The sequence below is a fragment of the Arachis hypogaea genome, chromosome 8 (genome assembly GCF_003086295.3).
Source record: "Arachis hypogaea cultivar Tifrunner chromosome 8, arahy.Tifrunner.gnm2.J5K5, whole genome shotgun sequence".
Taxonomy (NCBI): Eukaryota; Viridiplantae; Streptophyta; class Magnoliopsida; order Fabales; family Fabaceae; genus Arachis; species Arachis hypogaea.
Genome location: NC_092043.1, coordinates 3,549,477 through 3,569,916, shown reverse-complemented (window position 1 = coordinate 3,569,916; position 20,440 = coordinate 3,549,477). Strand labels below are relative to the sequence as shown.

Sequence of the window (20,440 nt, the reverse complement as noted above, 5' to 3'; positions counted from 1 at the left end):
CTTTTTAATTTTGCTGATGTACACAAACTCGCATTAACATACAAAGTTTACTTACATTGAACATATACAATACATTCATCCCAAAAATTGATACATATAAAATACAGCGTCATGGGAAACCAACTATTTTCCATGAATTCCTCTGAATGAAGTTCCTTTGGGGGGAGAGTACCATGTCCCAATTTGTGCAATCTCATTTCTCATTCATGCAATGTAGAAGAAGAAAGAATTATATGCTAATGATCACATCCCACGCAAACTGATCTGCGAACCATTACCTACAATGTAAGTCATGATACATTGTTACAACCACCAAAGAATCAAAACTAACAGTTCAGCACTAGTTACAGTTGTAAGCAGATAGCAGAAAGTTGCAACTAACCTCCAAAAGAGCATGGGAGCAAATTTGACACTGTTTTGGCAATTTAATGTGCTTGATTAATTAATTATGAATTTAGTCTTTGCTTCATGTATCTAAGGGCAGACCGCAGCATAGCTCTAGCTTTTCGATCTGGGGTGCACCCGGACATAACCATTTCTTCATACACAGCCGGAACCTGAAACCAAAACACAATATAAGCATAGTGTACTAAGTGTAGTGTGTACAACTTATCACTGAAATAGGGTCATAGTTTATTCAAAGATGAAACTTAGTTATTTCTCACTAATCTGTTTATTTTGAGGCACCTTAACTTTGGTTTGAAATAAACAGAAGTGGCAGAAAAATGCAACCCTTGGAAACGTACAGGAAAAAACGATGATGATTTTTGCTCAAGACTTAATATTATAACATAAAAGACGAGCGGAATATGACAATGTTATTTACCTTGTCAAATTTTTCAACACGAATTAAGGCTTTCATAAGTGTAGTGTAAGTAACGACGTCAGGTTCCAAGCCCTGCAGATGATATGAACAAAGGACACTAATTATTGCATCACCGAAGACAGCTTAAAGAGCATTCTCTTCAGAAAAGGAGAGAAACGAAAAGTCATACATTCTCTTTCATGTACTGCAGCACAGCAAAGGCTTCAGTTTCCCTTCTATCTTCGCCAAATGCATTAACTAGTGAATTTAGAGCTAGAAGACTGGGTGTCAAACCCTCAGCTGTCATCATCCTGAACGCATTTACTGCTTGTTCAGACAAACCCTGCAGAATTTATACTCATCAAATACAAGTTCAAGCTAACATTTCGTTCACAATATGGTGCATTTTTTACCTAGCCTATGCTTTATAGTTTTCAACGAAGAAGAACAAAGAATGCTTTCACAAAACTACAAGTTTGTGCAAATACTGATTGATAGTACTTGATCCCAATGAAGAACAAATCGATATCGAGTAAGTTTCTGAGACCTCATGGTTGAACTGAAATGTACTCTTGCGAGTAATTATTTACTGGCAAATTTTCCTATCAACATGTTAGTTACTATTATATCAGTTGATAAATAAAAACAATACAATCAGCATAACAAAAGGTGTCGATAACATTTACATACCCTTTGTGCATAGGCATTGATCAAGGCATTATACATGGTTGGAGTTGGCTTGAACCCCGTCGATTTCAAAACTTCCAAGCACTCTATTGCATCGCCAAATCTTCCTGATCTTCCGTAAATATCAACCAGGGTAGTGTATGTAACTGCATTGGGCAGCACTCCCTGGCTCTGCATCCTAGTTAACAACTTAGTCACTTCATCCCATCTCTCCTGTTCCCCCATAGAATTAATCATAATGTTATATGTCATGACACAAGGCGAGTATCCTTTCTGCTGCATTTCATCGAACAACTCCTCCGCCCTATCATGGCGCCCTGACTTACAGTGACAATCGATCAGCGTGTTCCATGTAACAGTATCTGGCATAATCCCCTCCGACAGCATTCGTTCAAACGTTGCCATCGCATGATCAAGAATGTTATGCTTCCCAAAAGTATCAATCATCACATTATAAAACTGCCTATCAGGCTGAACCCCACTGTTCCTCATCTCCTTTAGCACTTGAAATGATTTCTGCCACTCGCCCTTGTCGCGATAACTAGCCAAGATCCTACTATAAATATGAGAATTCGGCAGCAAATTGCAAGCCTCCATCTCCTTCAACACAATCCTAGCACTCTCCCACCTACCAGCATGAGCATAAGCATCAACCAAGAGACTATAAGTTTGCTCATCGGGCAAAACACCACTTCTCTCCATCTCGGAAACAATGAACTCCGCATCCTTCAAAGACCCCATTTTTACATAACCTGCAAGCAAAGCATTATAAGCCTTGGTCCTAGGTTCCAACCCATTATCCTTAATCTCCTCAAAAAGTGCTTCGGCTTCAACAGTCCTACCGGAATTCCCCAAAGCCAAAATAACCGCAACCAAAGTCCCTGACTTTGGACTCAACCCATTCCCCTGAGCCATAGCAAGAAACTTCAAAGCGCGAGTAGCATCACCGGCTTTCGAAAACCCTAAAATGATGTCATTAAGAAGGTGCGCATCGGCCTCAATCTTATCACTCTCAATCTCCCTATAAAGCTTCTGCAGAATCGGAGAATCGATTCTGTTAGAGCGCGAGAGCGACTGAATGATGGAACTGTAGTTCACGAAATCAGGTTGGAACCCGTCGCGGCGCATTCGAGACATCAAGTTAAGGGCTTTCTCGAGGTCGCCGTTTCTGGCACACGCGCCGATGAGCGCGTTGTAGGTTAAGGGAGTGAGGACCTGCCGCTGGGAGAGCAAGAATGCCTCATAGAGCTTCTCGTTGCGACCGAGCGCGTGGATGAGGATGGAGTAGAGGAGCTCGTAGGAGAAGCAGAGGTTATGCTTTTGGAGCCACGAAACGACGGCGTATGCGAGTCCTATGGATGAAGAAGAGGAGCAGAGGGATTTCAAGAGACCGTGCCAGAGTGGTGCTGGCACGGCTCGGTATGACTCGGCGAGTTGGAACTCAGTTGGGTCAAGTTGAGTGGGGGAAGGCGAGTTGTTTTCTGGTTCAGAATTGGAATTGGAGGAGAGGAAGTTGAGGAGTGGAGTAAAGTCATAGCGGCGGTTCTGGAGGGGGAGAATGTCGTTGGGGCCCTCATCGGCGATGAGTGGGGCAGCGGTTGCGACGGAGGAAGAGATCAAGGGGTTGGCGGCGGAAGGAGGTGGTGGTTGGTGGTGGCGGGTGGTGGGGAAGTAGTAGGTGGAGCGGGTAGAAGGGAATGGAGTGGTAAGATGTGGTGGCAAAAGGAACATGTTAGAGATAAGACCCACACTAATTCACTCAATGCACAAAATAAGAACCTTCAACTTTTATTATTATTATTTCAACTTTTATTATTATTATTTGGTTGTTACTGTTGGTTTGAAGGGGGTTAAGTTCGTTACTTCGTTAACGAAACAAAGGCATGGAATCTTTGCACTCTGCGTAGTCCTATGAGTGTGTTGTGCGCATGAGAGAGGGTTTTTTTCTTTGGAAGAATGGACAAAATACATTTTTTATACGGTGAATAGATGTATATTATAATATTTTAATGAATTATTTGTACACATTAATATCAAATTTTGTTATCATTTTTATTTTTCTATTGTCTGAATATTTTTTACAACATTAGATGACACCTTATTGTATGATATGACTTTTTTGATGACTTAATAAAAAATAAAAATTACATTATTAAATTAAAAAAGAAAAAAAGTTTTATAAGATATATCTTTTCATTTTCATAAATTACGTTGAATAAAAACATGTTTTAACAGAAAGTAAATAATAAGAGTGAATTTTTGAACACTTTACAATTAAGTTTGTTGTAGTTCATCACTTTCGTTCTATTCTAAAGACAAACGTAAAAGGACGAGAAGCATAAAAATCCACACGCAGGTATAGGCGAACAAAGAAACTTCAGTATCAGACGTGATTAAAGATAATGCTTCCTTTCATTGTTAATTGTTAATTTTGTTTTATGGTTTACTGGAAAATATTGTTCACGACAAATACTATTCCACTTGAATGTATTTGTTGCTGCATTGAATTAAATTTACCAAACTCTATTGTTGAATCAGAAATCAAATGTAGAAAATAGGTCGTCAAATCATTCTTTATTATCTATCTTAAGTAGTGTTCGCATGTACCTGTGTTATGATATGAAAATGCATCAATTTATACACAAAATACTTACATCAATAAATAATATTAGTATATAAATCCTTTTTTATTCAAGACATAAAAATTTATTTCACTAATTATTTACATCTGTCAGCATGACATTTCAATATTTCTGTTTCAGAAATTTCTAAAATAGTATGAGATGAATTATCAAATTTAAATATTCTGTTTCAACCACTACTTCTCTACACATTGTATATTAGAACATCCTATTAGATTTTGTAGTCTGTAAGTATATACAATTTTTTATTATAAAATTGTTGGTAATAATTAAGATTAAGGAATATGTGTTATTTATTTCAAATGAATTGTGCATAAAAAAACTTATAAATGTCAACCATGACAGTAATAAAGTATTTACTCTCTAAAACAAAATAATTTCTTACTTATTCTATGTACAAACAAGTACTAATATTATTGAGTGCTTGAAGTACTCAAAGAGATTTTTTTTCTTTAAATTCTCTAATAAAACAAAATTAAAGAGTGAATTTTTGAAGTCTTTCCATTCGAATTTGTTGCAATTTGTCACTTTCATTCTATTTTGAAAGCAAACATGATAAGGCGAGAAGCGTAGAAGTCCACACATAGGGTAGTAGGCGAATGAGAAAAGTTCAAAGTGGGCACGATCAAAGGTAATGCTTCTCCCTTGTTAAATGTTGACTTTGGTTTATGGTTTACTGAAAATGTTGTTCATTAGTGGTTGATGTTAATTAGGTTTTGGTTGTTCTATACTTTGATTGAGAATTTTTTGATAAATAAATGACAAATCATATAACTTTTGTGTATCATCATAAGGGACGATTTGAGAGAAACATGAATAGAATTATGAAATATATTGGAGGGGTGGTTGTTGTAATTCTAAGAGTGAATGTCGAAACTCTTAATACATATTTCATAGTGGGGTTATTTAAGGATTTTGGGTATGCTTTTTTTAAAGATTTTTATTGGATTGAGAATGAAATATCCAATTGTTTACATTTAATTAGACTTGACAATGATGTAGTTTGAATGGATAAATTTGTTATTGAAAATAGGAGAATATGCCATGTTTATTGGGATCATACTGTTGATTTACCTGAGGAATTGAAGTTGAAGTGATAGATGTAGATGATGAGTCAAACCCAATTTTTGACACTGTTGAACAACTTATACCATAAGAAACTCCACAAAAAAAAGAAATAAGATAGAAATCCATAGAAATTCAACTCCAAAAAAAAAAGATAGATAGTAAGAATGAAAATAGGAAAAATAAAACCAACCAAAGTTGCAATCAAAGCCAAAAAATAGCATCTCTCAAGCCTATATCTACAACCAACCAATGCCACAATCCCAATTCCCAAACGTTAACCAAAACACCACCTAGCAGCAAAGTGAAGCCTAAGTCCATCCTCCTAATGTATCCCAAAATTCCGCCAAAGGCCACATTGAAGTCCAAACACAACCTGAATGTGGAGTTAATGATGCAATGGGTCTAACTTCACAAACAGGTTAGAATAAAGTGTCCACCCAACGATCTAAAAGCAATCAGAAGAACAGAAGAGCACTGTATAAAAGGCCAACACCCACTAGTCAAATGTTTGTGGAAGGAGGAAGGAATGAGGCACCAAAGATCTTTGTTCTTCGTGTGGAGCCTGATTCCTCTCATTCATATGATGACAGTGATTCTGACTCTGACTACTATCAATACGAATATAAAGATTTACACAATCTAATGTCATCTGATTGTGAGGATGATTATGATAGGAATCACAATATGTGGCCTCAAAAAAATCTAACAGTATCTTTTGGCCAAGTTCATCTAGAGCTTGGGATGAAGTTTGCTACCATGGATGAGTTTAAGAGGTCAGTGAGAAAGTATAATATTCAAATGAAAAGAAGTATCAAGTTCAGCAGGGTAGAGCCTACAAGATGCAAGGTAATTTGTTAGGACGTGAATTGTCCCTAGAACATATATTGTTCCAGGTCAAATGAGCTGAGGAGCTATCAAGTAAATACTTTTATGGATCAGCATATCTATGTTAGAAGACATAGTAACAAGACTACAAATAGGGTGTGGGTTATAGAGTTGCTAGAAGAAAAGATTCGAGACCAACAAAAAATCACTTGTGCTGAGGCTGAAACTTGGTTTAAGAAGGAGTTCAATGTGGCTATTAATTATAATAAGATCCATAAGGCCATGAAAAAGACAAGGAAAAATATTGAAAGATCAGAGAGAACAATATGCTGAGTTTAGGGATTACTTTAACCAAATACTACTTGCAAATCTAGGATCAACTGTGCATTTGGATACCACACCAATGCTTGACTCTATGCCCTTGTTCAAGAGAGTTTGCCTTTCTTTTGAGGCATGTAAGAAGGGTTTTGTCCTAGGGTATAGACCATTCATTGGCCTTGATGGCCAATTCTTGAAGAGGTTCTATAGAGGACAGCTACTCACTACAATAGGTCAAGATGCGAAGAATAAGATTTTTCCAATTGCCTACGCCGTGGTGGATTCAAAAACTAGAAATAACTGAAAATAGTTCCTGGAGCATTTACACAACGACTTGGACAACTACAAAGTGCATGGCTGGAACTTCATTAGTGAGCAACATAAGGTATGTAGTTAATCTTTGTTAAATTCAAATAAACTTAAATTATATTAATCACTCACATGTTAATTGAACAGGGTCGTATTCCGACAATGCAACAAGTTATGCCCAGAGTTCATTATCGTTTTTGTGATATGCACATTTGGAACAATTTCACAAAGAAATGGAAGGACAAACAACCCAAAGAGGCAGTGTGGGAGTGTTGCAGAGCCACCACAACTCAAGAGTTTGACATTGCGATGTTCAGGATGCAAAGGATCAATTCTGGTGCGTGGGAGTATCTGAACAAGCTTGATTCGAAACAGTAGACAAATGCTCATTTTAGTGAGTGGCCAAAGATTGACAACATTACTAACAACAACTGCAAAAGATTCAATGATAAGATTGTGAAATACAGAGGTAAATCCATCATCACAATGTTAAAAGAAGTAAGAACATATGTAAAAAAGATCATAGCAAGAAATAAAAGATCAATCTGAATATATTGGAACTGTTGCTCCAAGACAATTAAATAGGTTTGAGAGAGAGAAGGAAGAGAGCAATAAGTAGATTCCCATATGGTCTGGAGATGATGTCAAAAATATATATGAGGTTAAAAAGTATCCAACTAAAGTTACTGTTGATTTGGCAGATTTGGAGAGGTATGACTATTAGCCAAAATTGTTATTGAAAATCTTATTGATTGCTTAAATAGTATGTTTAAAACTAGTTCTACTCACTTGAACTTGTTTTTGTAGTCTGGTCATAATAGTAGGACTTGTCAACAAAAGAAGGATGATATTCTGGATAAGGAAGTAGTAGTGTCAACAGCTGCAACAGCAAATCCACAAAACCAACAACTCCAGGTGACATGGTATAGGATGTTCATATGAAAATGCACTAAATCACATGTTATCTCACCACTTGAGTATGTTATTTTTTTCAGAACACTGGAAAGGCAGCATCATAAGTCAACAAAACCCCACCTTTATCTAACAATTCTAGTTCAAGTGTTAGGGTTTAGCCAGTTGTTAGTATTGAGACAATGAATGCTGTAAGTCCTTCAATGAGAGAAAGGTTCCTAAAATTTATACCCACTTCAGGCCTGATCCAATAACCCATCAGTGGCCCAAGACCCTCACCACTAGCCCTTAGTATGAGTGGCCCAGTTGCAAGTGGTCCAAATGCAAAAGATAGTCCAGTTGCAAACCCAAAAAAAAAATTCTAATAATAAAACTGGTTCAGTTGTAAAAACTATTCTACTGGTAAAGGATGGCTCAAGTGCAAAAGGTGGAACAAATGCAAAAAGTGGATCAAGTATAAAAACAGTAGGTGGAATAAAATCAGCAAGTGGTAGTGGATCAAGGGCTGCAACTCAGAAATAGTTCCTTTGGTGTTACTGTTTGTGTTGGTAAAGGATAATTGTTGCGTTAGTGTTATGATTTAGACGAATTACTTCATTGTTTTGATTTAGACCTGCAGCTTTGTGGTTTGGATTTAGGCAATTGTTCTTTTCATTTAGGCTTATGATTTTGGTATTGTAATTTAGACCTGCACCTTTGTGGTTTGGATTTAGACAACATTGTTTTGATTTAGACCTCTGTTTTGATGCCTATAGGCATAGACTTGTTGCTTGTTATTTTGTAATGTGAATGGTAGTTTTGTGTTTAAGCCTCTGGTTTCATGACTTGTGTTTTAGTTGGTTTTTAATGGCAGTTTCTAGTTATGCTTACTTATTGTTCATCCTTTTGTTGATCAAGTGTTGATTATTATGAATTAGCTCTTCAGTTGTTTATTGAACTGAATTTGTACTAGAAATAAAATTGAAACAAACATTTGTATTTAAATATTGATAGAAATTAAAGCTACAAGACAACCTTTATCACATATTTTCCCTTCTACACTTACAGGGAATTACAATTATTGATGAAATGTGTTAATAAACAACCACAGAATATATATACTTATTCCTAAGTATACATACTGTACCCATTTTCTAATACTATTCAATTCTTGATTAATCTCATCAATTGTCTGCAATATCTTCATTTCTTCTTCTATCTTTCAGTTGCTTTCTTCTAGAGACTTTCATTTGCTTTCTTCACTCTGCTCTTGAATCTCACAATCTTTTCCAGCATCAACAACTTCATCAACATAAATGAAATAATCATACCTCAATTCAACCTTCTGCATCATGAATTCGAGGACAATTTTAGCCTTTTTACATAAGATTTATAGCATTTATCATCATAAACAAAACGAAAATTCACATACCTCCCTTGCAGATACTTGTCGTTGTTGTAGTCGAACTTATCCTTCTTTCTATTCTTCGGCGCAGAAGACGAGCCACCACAACCACTCACACAAGCATGAGGTATGTTCTTTCTTCATTGAGATTGTGACATTTTGATACCTTAAGATTTACAAATCCCTATTACAAGAGATGCGAAAAAGATATACGGAAGAGATTTCTTTTTAATTTCATAGAACGAAGACTAGTAAGGAAGAGAATGAAAAGAACGAAGGAATAATTTTTTTTTTCACCCTCTGTTAGAGTTGTGTTCGAAGTAATTTAAAAAAAAATAAGAGAATAAACAATAGTCACTTATTAATTTTTTTAATTTAAATTTAACAAATTCAATAATACAATCCTTATTTTTTATCGTATCATCAAAAGGGACACGTCAGACAATGCACACAACCACTTGGCAACTATTATCGTTTGATATTAATATATACAAATAACTCATTAAAAAATTAAAATATACATCTATCTACCATATAAAAATTCGTGTATACTAACTTTTATCCATTCTTCCTTATTTGTTTTAATGGCCAGTAGAGTTTTTTTACTTGTTTCCGCGGGAATTTATTAGATATTAATCTCTCAGAAATTCTTCAAATATTTAATGTCTTCATCTTCAAATAGTTGTCACTTTGTCCTATACGTGTCAAATTTTGTGTACTATAAATCTATAATACATGCAGGATCATAGTCGTCACGATATATTCATTGCGTATCAACTTTTTTGCACTGGAATCTATTTTGGAGATGGGTATAAGTGGTAGTATCATATGAACGTGCTATATTATATAACAAAATTAAATAGCTGCATTTGAAATATTTGTTCACAGTTGAGAGTAGAGACTGCCAAATATTATGAATGAAAATCAAGGATGCATAGAACAACTTCAGGAATGGATATCAATCAACCTTGACATCTTATCTCTTCAGTATAACTATCGATAGAAAGTTTAACCGGATATGTCAACTATTACAATAAATAAAGATATATCTTCCTAGCGTACTTAGGGGCTCTGAAAAATGTAGCATCCTTTACCTTTAGTTCATGACTGAAACATCAGCAAATCAGATAAGAAGTGGAAAATCTATTGAGCTGCAACTTGGGACATTATCAAGACTGCTTAAACATTTTCACCTGGAGGCAACTCGGCAAGCTTTGGAGGAGTGCCAAGTACTCTTTCCATGTCATAACGAACTTCAATATTGCGAATGCTGTACCCAACCACCATCAACCAATAAAGAAGTTTGGCGAGTTCCGGTGCACTCGTCTCAGTCACACTAGTCTGTAAAATGATAATTGAAGTAGGTTACACACAAGGCTCAAATGATACAAATAGAATCATTCCCAAGTTACCTAGCATCACATGACCAAATAGAAGTAGGATTCACATGAGCAGCATCCCAGTCAAATTAAAAAAAGAGTACGAACTTATTTTGCCAAAAATGAGTTCCACCTTAGTATCTTTGAGACACGTACAACCTTAAAAGTGGGAAGAAAAAAATTCACAATTACACCGAGACAACTTCGATAGATGACTAGGTTTGGGTATAATATTCGATGATCTGATGTATACATCAAATGGGTTAAGAAGAAAAGGAGATTGTGATAACTGCAGAGACAAACCTTCATCTGGCTAGGATCTGAAACAGCCAGTAGGCGCTTTATAAAAGTATTCATCGCAAACACAACATCCTCCCCAGCACTACTAGTCAAATCCTACACATTAAAATGAATGGCTATTATGGCATATTATTGACAATAAAAAACTTTACAATAAAAGCTATATTAGGGATCGACAACAAATGTAGAATTAATTAACCTTCAGATTGCGAGGCTCGAGAGATTTTAGATATTCCAACAACTCATTTTGTGCATTGTTAGATTGTCGCCCAACTTGACGATTCAGCTCCTCTATCTCTGCTTCAAGTAACTCAATATACTTTTTAGCATCTATTGTCTCAGCCCCAGATACATTGTTCCAACGAATGACTTCACCTGAAACATGCTTCTTCTGTGTACCAGGTGCATAGTCTGGCACATCCTGCAACATTTTAAGAGTATAATCCAAAGCATGTACATAAGCATGCTTAATCTGAGTTTATACCATAATGATATAGTCACTAAAGGAAAACTAAAGTACAAGGCATCATAGAAATTTCTTAAACATCAGATTCCCAAGACTTAATCCTCTTCGTTCTTGTGCTCAAAGCCAACCAAACATTAAAGTCCCCCATAATTTTTTCTTTCCTTCTAAGCAACTCCGACTGGAATCATATAAGGAGGGAAAAGGGTAGCATAGAACACAATACACGGACCAACCAGTGTCATCCAAATAAGTATTCAAGTCTCAAAGGAGTAAAAGCACCCTTAAATATTCTAGCACTTAGGTATACTTTAAACACAAAGTAAACCCCCCCCCCCCTTTTTTTTTCTCCAAAAATTCCAAAAATAATAGGGGAAAAAAGGACATATTGTTACCTTCTTATCCTGCATCTCTGGAAGAGCAACCTGTTCCAAACTTTCTTGCAACTCCAAACGGTATTGTGCATTCCTGAACATGTATCCGGTCATCATGACACTGTACATGAGCTGTGCAAGGTTTTCAGCTACCTAAATAAAAGGAAAATGGTTCCATTGAATTAAGTAAGATTGATAGACCTAGACAAAACAAAAGATGAAAACTACAATTCAACCCAGCATCAATACATTTCTCATTAAGCTCAGGCATGTACTGTAAGGGAAAGAAACATTTCTCAAAGATGTCAAGAAAATAGCTATCCACCAAAATATAACTATCATAATCTTTGTGGAAGCTCACATACACTGTTTATCATAAAATGGTAAAAGTTAACAAATTATGGCAACAGAATGAGCAACTCATAACAATCTTACAGTTGTAATTGTTACTGCAAAAAATTGAGGCGGCAGTGTTCCAATCATATTCGTCACTGTTTGTCGCATTGCATCCACAACCTAATCACCAACACAAGCTACATTCAATAAATGTGTATGGTATAAAAACATAAAAATTCATATCAAGAACACCATCTATATACCTGTTGAGGTGCTCTTTTCACAAACAATTCCATAAATTCTGGCTGCACGTTCTTAACATACTCCAGTAAAATATCTCTCCTACTCTTCGACTAGTTATTTCAAAATGTATAATCACTAATCATTAATACAATCATAAAAAAAAATTAGACAGCAGTAAATAATTATCTTAGAAAATGAACCGCAGAACCTCAACCACAATAAGTAAAAGAGCTAAAAAGTGATTTGATAAGGAAATTTTTGAACATTAGATTCATTCATAATACCCTTGTAGAGGGCTTTGCAGTTCCAAGAAAACAAAAATCCATATCCAAATAATATATATATATATATATATATATATATATATATATATATATATATATATATATATATATCCAATAATTTTAAAATAATAATTTATCGATAATTGATAATAATGATTTAAAAAAGGGTATTTTGGATAGGGTTGGAGTAAAGGGATAAGAAGAGTTACGAGAGTGCCATTTGGGGGCTTGGAGTCGCCGGCAGCGTTAGAACTGGAACTGTCGTTGTTAGAGGAATCGTAAGCTTCAACTCTGAAAGCGAATCTTCGATTATGCGTGGAGATTCTAATTGATGAGGGCGAACGAATCGGGAAGGAAACAAGAGTGGTTGAAGCGCAATTTGAAGAAGAAGAAGAAGAAGAAGAAGAAGAAGAAGAAGAAGAAGAAACAAGTAGTTGAGGAATGAAGGTAGGTTTCCCTGTCAAGGTATTCATAGCTGGCAGGTAGAGCAAGAACCAGTTGAGGTAAATAGTTGAATGAATGAATGAATATGTCAAACTGAGAGCCCGAACCTATTAATATTGGAAATGCAGTGCTTGTGTAGTTGTGCTTCCATTGTAATTGGAGAAGCGGCAGCAGAAACTCTTACCCTGAGGCTTCATTGCCCAGGGTCCAAGGATGAGGTTAAGTGCTTAACACCAACCCTTGCACGTGCCACCTTTAGTATTACAATTACCATTTTACCATTGTTACAAGGTGCTGTCTCTGGTGGCATATTGTTTTTGTTGGCTAAGCTTGATCCAAGAGGTGCGGTTAGAACAGGAAGCGCGTCAAGTCAGAGTCAACTCGAGTTTCCCTCTTTAATAATTCGATAAGATAAATTTGTAAGCTAATCAGTTAAATTTGAGCCTAAATTTAAAATTAAATGAGTTGAATTTGAGTTTGGATAAGTTCAATTTATTAGCTCACAAGCGAGCTCGATTATATATATATGATCTTAATTATTTAAAATTTTATATTTATTTTTTATATATAATTTTGATGTAAGACATAAATAAAAAATTTATAATTTATTGATAGATAAACAATATATAAAATTGATCTTTTTAAATATCTTTTAAATATATAAGTTATAATTTATTGATATAGAATTATAGATTATATTCTTATTATTTGAGCCAATTCGTGAGATTTCGGTGAGTTAAGCTTGAGCTTAAGAAATGAGCCAAGCTCAATTTTTGTGAGCTGAACTTGAGTTTGGTCTAGCGCGACTCAACTCGACTCACTTCCAGCCCTAATTGCGCTAATCAGAGAGCGACATGTGGAAGCTAGATATGGTGTTGACCGCAACACTTGCAGTGCTAAAATGTGTGAAGTGAGACATGATAATTTTAATTTTTTTATATAAAATAAAAAAATTATCTTCACAGAAAAATTATTCTAACTTTAGTTTTTAAATTTTTTTTTTGTATCGGGAGCAAGTTTGTCGCTTCCCTCAGCAAACCTTATCATTTTTCACAAGGATCGCCGCTTTCCTCGACGAACTTTCTGTAATATACGAAGTTCGCCGCTTTCTTCGACAAACTTCAAGCAGGTTCCTTAATAAAATCTCAGCGAGACCGATTGGAAACTAAAATCACTACAAGTAACTCATCCTTCTCCATTTACCCTGATCTTCTGCTTACTCTATATAATGTTTGGAATTCCATTTTTATCCATTCATTATAATTGTGAAATAATACATGATCAATAGGGATCTATCATGTTCAGTTCTATTTAATCAGTATTTGCATATGTGCCACCTAAAGTCGAAAGTCGAACAGCGTTGAAGAATTTGATATTGTATGTCATTGGTCAACAATACAAAAAGAGTGAAAAAAATTTACTACAATTATCCGTCCGAAAGTAGATAACACTTTATTTTACAAAAAGTATATCATAATTGTATTGTTATTATTATTTTGTTATTTTTTTATTTGATGGTGATTTTGATAAGATTTTATGTTTTTTGTAAATTAGGAATTGGTTACGTGACGATGAGGACATACGTTTTATTAGGGTTTGGTGTAACCATTGGACAAATGTCTATCAGTTGGAATTATTTACTTTTCAAGTTGAGTTAGGTGGAAAAATTTCTGCAAATATTATTGATGATACCCCTTTAAGTGGGGTGGTTAGGGAAAACATTAGAAGGATGATGGCTAACCTAAATATGTCACTTGAAGGTAATCAAGAGGGGTTAAATGTCGAAAGCTAATACTTGATAAACCACTATTTTATGGTTTATCTTGTGCTAATTTTAGTGATTTTTATCAAGCCTTTGCACACTTATTCATACTATTTGCATGGTTTTACATTTTCCTTTCCTAACTTTGTGATATGATTGAGAACATGCTTCTTTGGCCTTATATTTGCTAATATTAATCATCTCTTATTACCATTAGATGTTGTGATATGTGTGTTAAGTGTTTTCAGAGATTACAGGGCAGGAATGACTTAGAGGATGGAAAGGAAGCATGCAAAAGTGGAAGGAATACAAGAAATTGAAGGAACTGCTAAAGCTGTCCAACCTGACCTCCTGGTACTAAATCGACCATAACTTGAGCTATAGAAGTCCAAATGATGCAATTTCAGTTGCGTTGGAAAGCTAACATCTGGGACTTTGCAACGATATATAATTTGTCATAACTGCCCTAAAGCCAGGTGACGCGAACGTGTGGATCACGCGGACGCGTGACCGGGCAAAAACCCAATCCACGTCAATGCGTGGACGACGCTTCCGCGTGACTTTGTAGCGACCTGTACGTACCAGAAATCGCTGGAGGCAATTTCTGGGCTGTTTTTGACCCAGTTTTTTGCCCAGAAAATACAGATTAGAGGCTATAAAGTGGGGGAATCCATCCATTCATTCAATTCACACAACATTCAAATTTATAATTTTAGTTTTAGATGTAGTTTTTCTAGAGAAAGAGGCTCTCTCCTCTCTCTTAGGTTTTAGGATTTAGGATTTTTTTTTAGGATTAAGATTTCTACTTCTCAATTTCCAGGTTCAATGTTCCTTTTATTTATTTTTCCAATTTAATTTATGAACTTTTCCATGTTAGATTTGATTTCTTTTATTAATGCAATTTGAGGTATTTCAGATATATGATTTTTATTTAGCTTTCTATATTCTTGGCTTTGGTTGAGTAATTAGAGACTCTTGAGTTATCAAACTCTTTTGTTGATTGATAATTGAGAGTTGCTAATTGACTTGAATTCCACTAACTCTAGTCTTTTTTTGGGAATTGACTAGGACTTGAGGATTTATATTGATTTATCCACTTGACTTACCTTCATAGTTAGAGGTTGACTAAGTGGGAGCAACGAGCAATTCTCATCACAATTGATAAGGATAACTAGGATAGGACTTCTAATTTCCATACCTTACCAAGAGTTTTCTTAGCTATTGATTTATTAATTTCTGCAATTTATTTCTCTTGTTCAAACCTTTCAAAAACCCAAAAATAATATTTTCCATAACCAATAATAAAACACACCTCCCTGCAATTCCTTGAGAAGACAACCCGAGGTTTGAATACTTCGGTTATTTATTTTTGTTAGGTTTGCTTAAGTGACAAACAAAACTTTTGTATGAAAGGATTCTCTGTTGGTTTAGAAGCTATACTTACAATGCGATTATATTTTTAAATTTCTTTACCGACAGAAAATCCAATCGTCAAAATGGCGTCATTGCCGGGGAATTGCAAACGTGTGCCTTATTATTGGTTATTGTAAATATTTTTCTTGTTTATTTTCTTTGCTTTGATCTAAAAATTCTAAGTTTTGTGTCATTTTATTGTTTTTCTCTTTCCTCATTAATTTCAAAAATGTCTTTTCTCTTTATTTTAATTGATTTTTTCGAAAATTACAAAAAAAAATTCACATTTTTATTTTAAAATTTTTATCTTATCTTATCTTAGTTTTAAATTTCAAAATTCAAATCTTTTCAAAAATCATATCTTTTTCAAAATCTTATCTTATCTTATTTCAAAATCAAAATTTCAAATTTCAATATTTAAAATTCTAAAATTCAAAATTCAAATTTTAAAATTTAAACCTTTTTCAAATCTTTATCTTATATTGTTGTCAGTGTTTATAAGTTTTAGGAGTTTATTTTCATTAATTTTTTATTAGTTTTTTATTTTAATTTCTTTAGCTATTATGAATTCTCACCCCTTTGGTTTCAAGTTTGGTTCCAATGTTGTTGTAGGGAATGGAAGCTCTAATAGGAACAAGCATCAAGGTTGGAAAAATCAAAGATGGGAGGAGCCACAGGGATTTGATCAACCCTCTTGGCAACAGCCTCTGCCAATATACTATGACCTAGAGTCATTCCAAGAAGCATATCAAGATAATGGCTATGGTGAGCGCTCTTTTGATTATCAACAACCACCACCAAACGCCTATGAACCCCCTCCTCAACATAGCTTTGGACCACCAAACTCACAAGCCCCTTTTCACCAGTCACCTTCATATGACCCTAACCCTTATCCACCATATCAACCACCATATGAGCCATACCTAGAACCACTACCTCAATATACACCATGTCCATATCCATCAATCCAAGAACACTATGATCCTACTTATGATAGCCAAGCGGAACAAGAGTCAAAGGATCGTTTTAAGGAAACAATGGATCGACTTAATGCAACCATTCAATAACTGGGCCAAGCGATAAGTCGACTAGACTCTCGACATCCGGACACTCAAGGAACTCACATGGCTTCATATGGAGAATTTACTGAAGAACGCAGCATAAAGGAGAAGCTAGAAACTTCGGTGAACAGCGAGCAACATGGCTTTGTATTGGAACAAGTGGAGGAAGCCATGATAGTTGAAGAGGAAGAAGTAGTTGAAGACTTAGGAGATACGGAACCTCCATTTGAACCTCAAGTCATAGAGCCTCCTTCCAAGACACTTGAAATTGATGTTGAGGAGGGTGTACAACCTCCAAGACATATCATGGTTGAAGACTTAGAAGAAGTTAGTCCAGAGATAGAGATTCAAGAAGACGAAGCACAACCATTCATGTGCTCCACTCCTGAGAGTCAGAGGCATCCGAAAATAGAATACCCCAACAAATTACATGATGTATCCTCTGGTGTTGGTGCGCAAAAATGAAACTCGAACAAATGAACCAGAAAATACATCGGGTCATCCAAGTAATACCTCAGGTGAGTGAGGGTCGAATTCCACGAGGATTGCTGGATTGAGTAAGCTGTGGTTATCCTGCAGATCTTAGTCAGGCGAACAAAAAGTTGATTGTTGTTGTTGTAGGTGCATAAACAAAACAATAATAAAAGAAATAAAGAATTGACGTAGAAACAATAGTAAGGAAACAGTTAAGGCCTCAGAGATGCTTGTTCTTCCGAATTGGTACTTCTTACTGACTACTTTAACAATGAGTAATTCATTCAATGGCAAGATTGTAAGTGATTAAGCCATGGGTCGTGGTCGTTAATCTCCTCGGATCCAAATCAAATGCCCGAATAGGTCAGTCAATTTGGTAGAGGATGAAGCTCACGCAATTCAATCTCTGATGATCCTACTCAAAACGCCACAAACAAGGTCGGATCTTCTGGATCAGAGAATGACGCTCTATGATTCTAGCCCTGGAGCCACAGAAACCTCAGTTATCCCTGACTAACGAGATTTCATGTCACATATCCCAATTAGCTCAAGTATCTTGTTTGAACCTGTGATGTACTCTCAAGCTATAGCTGAATACTATCCGAGTCAAGACTCGTAAAGAACTCAAGTAGAAAAAGGGGTCAGACTATCGTTCCACCCCTAGATTTATGAAGATGAAGAACAAAAATACACCATAGAATCAAATCAAACATATATTAAAGTAGAAAAGTAATAATATTAATCCATAGGAATAAGCAGAGCTCCTATCCTTAACCTAGGAGGTTTAGCCGCTCATAATTTACAAAAAAGATAAGTTCTGAGAAGCTGAAGATCAAAAGTCCCTAACAAAGGTGATCTTCTTTCTATTTATACTAATACTAGACCTAAAAAGATATTAATAATAATTAGAAATTACAAAAATAAAATAGACTAAGCTAAAGGTGCAAAAATCCACTTCTGGACCCACATGGCGAGTGTGGGTTGAGCTTGGTGTCCAACTTGAGTGAGTGGGCATTGAACGCCCACTAGGAGGTATCCACATTGCCTTGGTGCTCCCTTGGTGGCTTTGAATGCCAGTCTTGGGCGTTCAATGCGGGCTTTGGTCCTCTTGGGACGTTGAATGCCAGAAAATGAGTAAGTTAGGCGTTCAACGCCCAGTTTGGCCAGTTATTTCCAAAAAAAGGTATGAATTATTATATATTTCTGGAAAGCTTTGGAAGTTAGATTTCTAATTCCATTGAGAGCATATCAATTGGATCTCTGTAACTCCAGAAATGCTCGTTTGAATACACAAAGGTCAGGATCTAACAGCATCTGCTATCCTTTTGTTGCCTCTGAACCAGACTTTGCAAAAACTTGCCAAATTCACCCACAAATCACCTAAAATCATAGAAAAATCACAAAAACTCAAAGTAGCATCCAAAAAGTAATTTTTGCACTAGAACCTACTAAAACATAATAAAACTTAACAAAATTTACTAAAAACACTAAGAAAATACTACCAAAAAGTGTATAAAATATCCGCTCATTAGGTGTAATGTAGCAGGTGCTCCTTCAACTGTCCACAAACAATATTCTGAAATCAAATAAGATTGATAGTCCACTTATTTTGTGACTGTCTATCATGGGGCCCGGAATAACACCTAGTAGCTCTTGAGAGAGTTCCTCAATAGATCATCCATAATAAAATTACTCCTACCCACTGATGCAGTCACTGACTGGATCTCCATCAATGTTGAGTCCCAATTGATACATCATGTCATGCAGGGTGATGGTCATCTCTCCACATGGCAAGTGAAAAGTGTGGGACTTATGTCTCTATCTCTCGATCAAAGTAGAAATCAATGCTCAATCATGGTCCCACTCTAGCATATATGCCACATGCTCAATCCTGTCTCATCTAAGGTGTAACTAAATCTGCTCGAGTGGCCGTTGTAGTAAATTCCTTCTTGTATGCAAGACCTCAGGCGCCTATCAAAAAAATCAATTAGTCAAACAAAACGAAGTTCATAAATAATCAGACAAATTTCAAACATATGAAAGTTGTAAATTAAAAATTATACCACTCGACATAGTCTACCAGGAATATGATCGATCTGAACTCGTTTATAAAAAGTATCCTCATACCCTAACATGTTTTGCGCCATGAAACTACACTATAATAGAATAAATTAGAAAAATAATTTCAAATTAACTCGCTTTTATCAAACATATTCAAACTAAATTTAACTACCTAAATAATAAAATATAATTTAATTCTAAACCTTAATATATTCAACTGAAACAGTAATCTAAATAAAAATTAATTTAAAATTAACTAACTTATTATCACACACATTGACAATAAATCTAAAAACTCTAAATACTTAGACCATAAACTATAATTTTATTTTAAATCATAATTAGTTCAAATAAAACAATAATCAAAATAATTTTTTTCGTTAACTAACATCTATTAATCTCCTACCATAATCACATGATCGTTGACATTGTAAAACCCGTAAAATTAGTATAATTAGTTAATAAATTAATTATTAATACAATAAATTATAAAATAGAATTTTATGGTTTAATGAGGTAGAACTAATTAAAATAAGAATTTTAAAACTAATTTTTAAAAATTTGGCCTAAGATTGGGCAAATCAAAAGAAAAAAAGGGCCTAAACCGGGCTCGTGGGCCCAACCTGTTCACTTAAAGGAATGAGCTCAGTTCATTCTCTCTTCATTTGCATGCTGGAAACGCTGAATGCTCACCAAGGAAGGAAGAAACACCCTCCAACAAACACAAACCCTCACTTGATAATTAAACCCACATAACTTTTGATCCGGAGCTCCGATCGTCGCACCTATTGTGGCCACGCGACCGTAGTGTCGAGCTCTACAAATCCCAGTATATTGTAAGGTAAGAAAGTCACGTTTTCTTCCTCAATATCTTCCTTTCCAATTTTGAAACTTAT

General features: G+C 35.3%; 2 protein-coding genes across 3 annotated transcripts; both read right to left on the bottom strand.

Moving 5' to 3' along the window:
* Nucleotide 1: 1 nt before the first annotated feature.
* On the bottom strand, nucleotides 2–3,434 carry LOC112705700 (uncharacterized). The gene is made up of 5 exons (XM_025756610.3): nucleotides 1,496–3,434; nucleotides 996–1,148; nucleotides 827–898; nucleotides 383–557; nucleotides 2–278 (listed from the first exon to the last, which is right to left on the bottom strand). Exons 1-4 carry the CDS (start codon nucleotides 3,221–3,223, stop codon nucleotides 447–449), a joined length of 2,064 nt encoding a protein of 687 aa, XP_025612395.1. The 5' UTR covers nucleotides 3,224–3,434; the 3' UTR covers nucleotides 2–278; nucleotides 383–446.
* Nucleotides 3,435–9,861: 6,427 nt separating this feature from the next.
* LOC112705699 (uncharacterized) lies at nucleotides 9,862–13,399 on the bottom strand. 2 transcript variants are annotated; one of them, XM_029288247.2, is made up of 7 exons: nucleotides 12,539–13,399; nucleotides 12,066–12,155; nucleotides 11,902–11,982; nucleotides 11,488–11,619; nucleotides 10,829–11,050; nucleotides 10,633–10,725; nucleotides 9,862–10,488 (listed from the first exon to the last, which is right to left on the bottom strand). In XM_029288247.2, the coding sequence occupies exons 1-7, from the start codon at nucleotides 12,800–12,802 to the stop codon at nucleotides 10,438–10,440; spliced, it is 933 nt and encodes a 310-aa protein (XP_029144080.1). In that variant the 5' UTR covers nucleotides 12,803–13,399; the 3' UTR covers nucleotides 9,862–10,437. The 2 variants fall into 2 exon arrangements, with proteins under 2 accessions (XP_029144080.1, XP_025612394.1); XM_025756609.3 differs by having other exon boundaries at nucleotides 9,862–10,291.
* Nucleotides 13,400–20,440: the final 7,041 nt, after the last annotated feature.

Bases quoted from the DNA above. Each gene is read 5' to 3' on its own strand.
- LOC112705700 (XM_025756610.3), bottom strand. From the start codon at position 3,223: ATGTTCCTTTTGCCACCACATCTTACCACTCCATTCCCTTCTACCCGC. The intron at 1,149-1,495 runs GTATGTAAATGT...TAAATTCTGCAG, and splicing joins TCAATGCCTATGCACAAAGG to GGTTTGTCTGAACAAGCAGT. The intron at 558-826 runs GTAAATAACATT...TTTTGGTTTCAG, and splicing joins GTGTTGAAAAATTTGACAAG to GTTCCGGCTGTGTATGAAGA.
- LOC112705699 (XM_025756609.3), bottom strand. From the start codon at position 12,802: ATGAATACCTTGACAGGGAAACCTACCTTCATTCCTCAACTACTTGTT. The intron at 12,156-12,538 runs GTAACTCTTCTT...TGAAATAACTAG, and splicing joins AGCCCCCAAATGGCACTCTC to TCGAAGAGTAGGAGAGATAT. The intron at 11,051-11,487 runs GTAACAATATGT...AAAATGTTGCAG, and splicing joins CAGAGATGCAGGATAAGAAG to GATGTGCCAGACTATGCACC.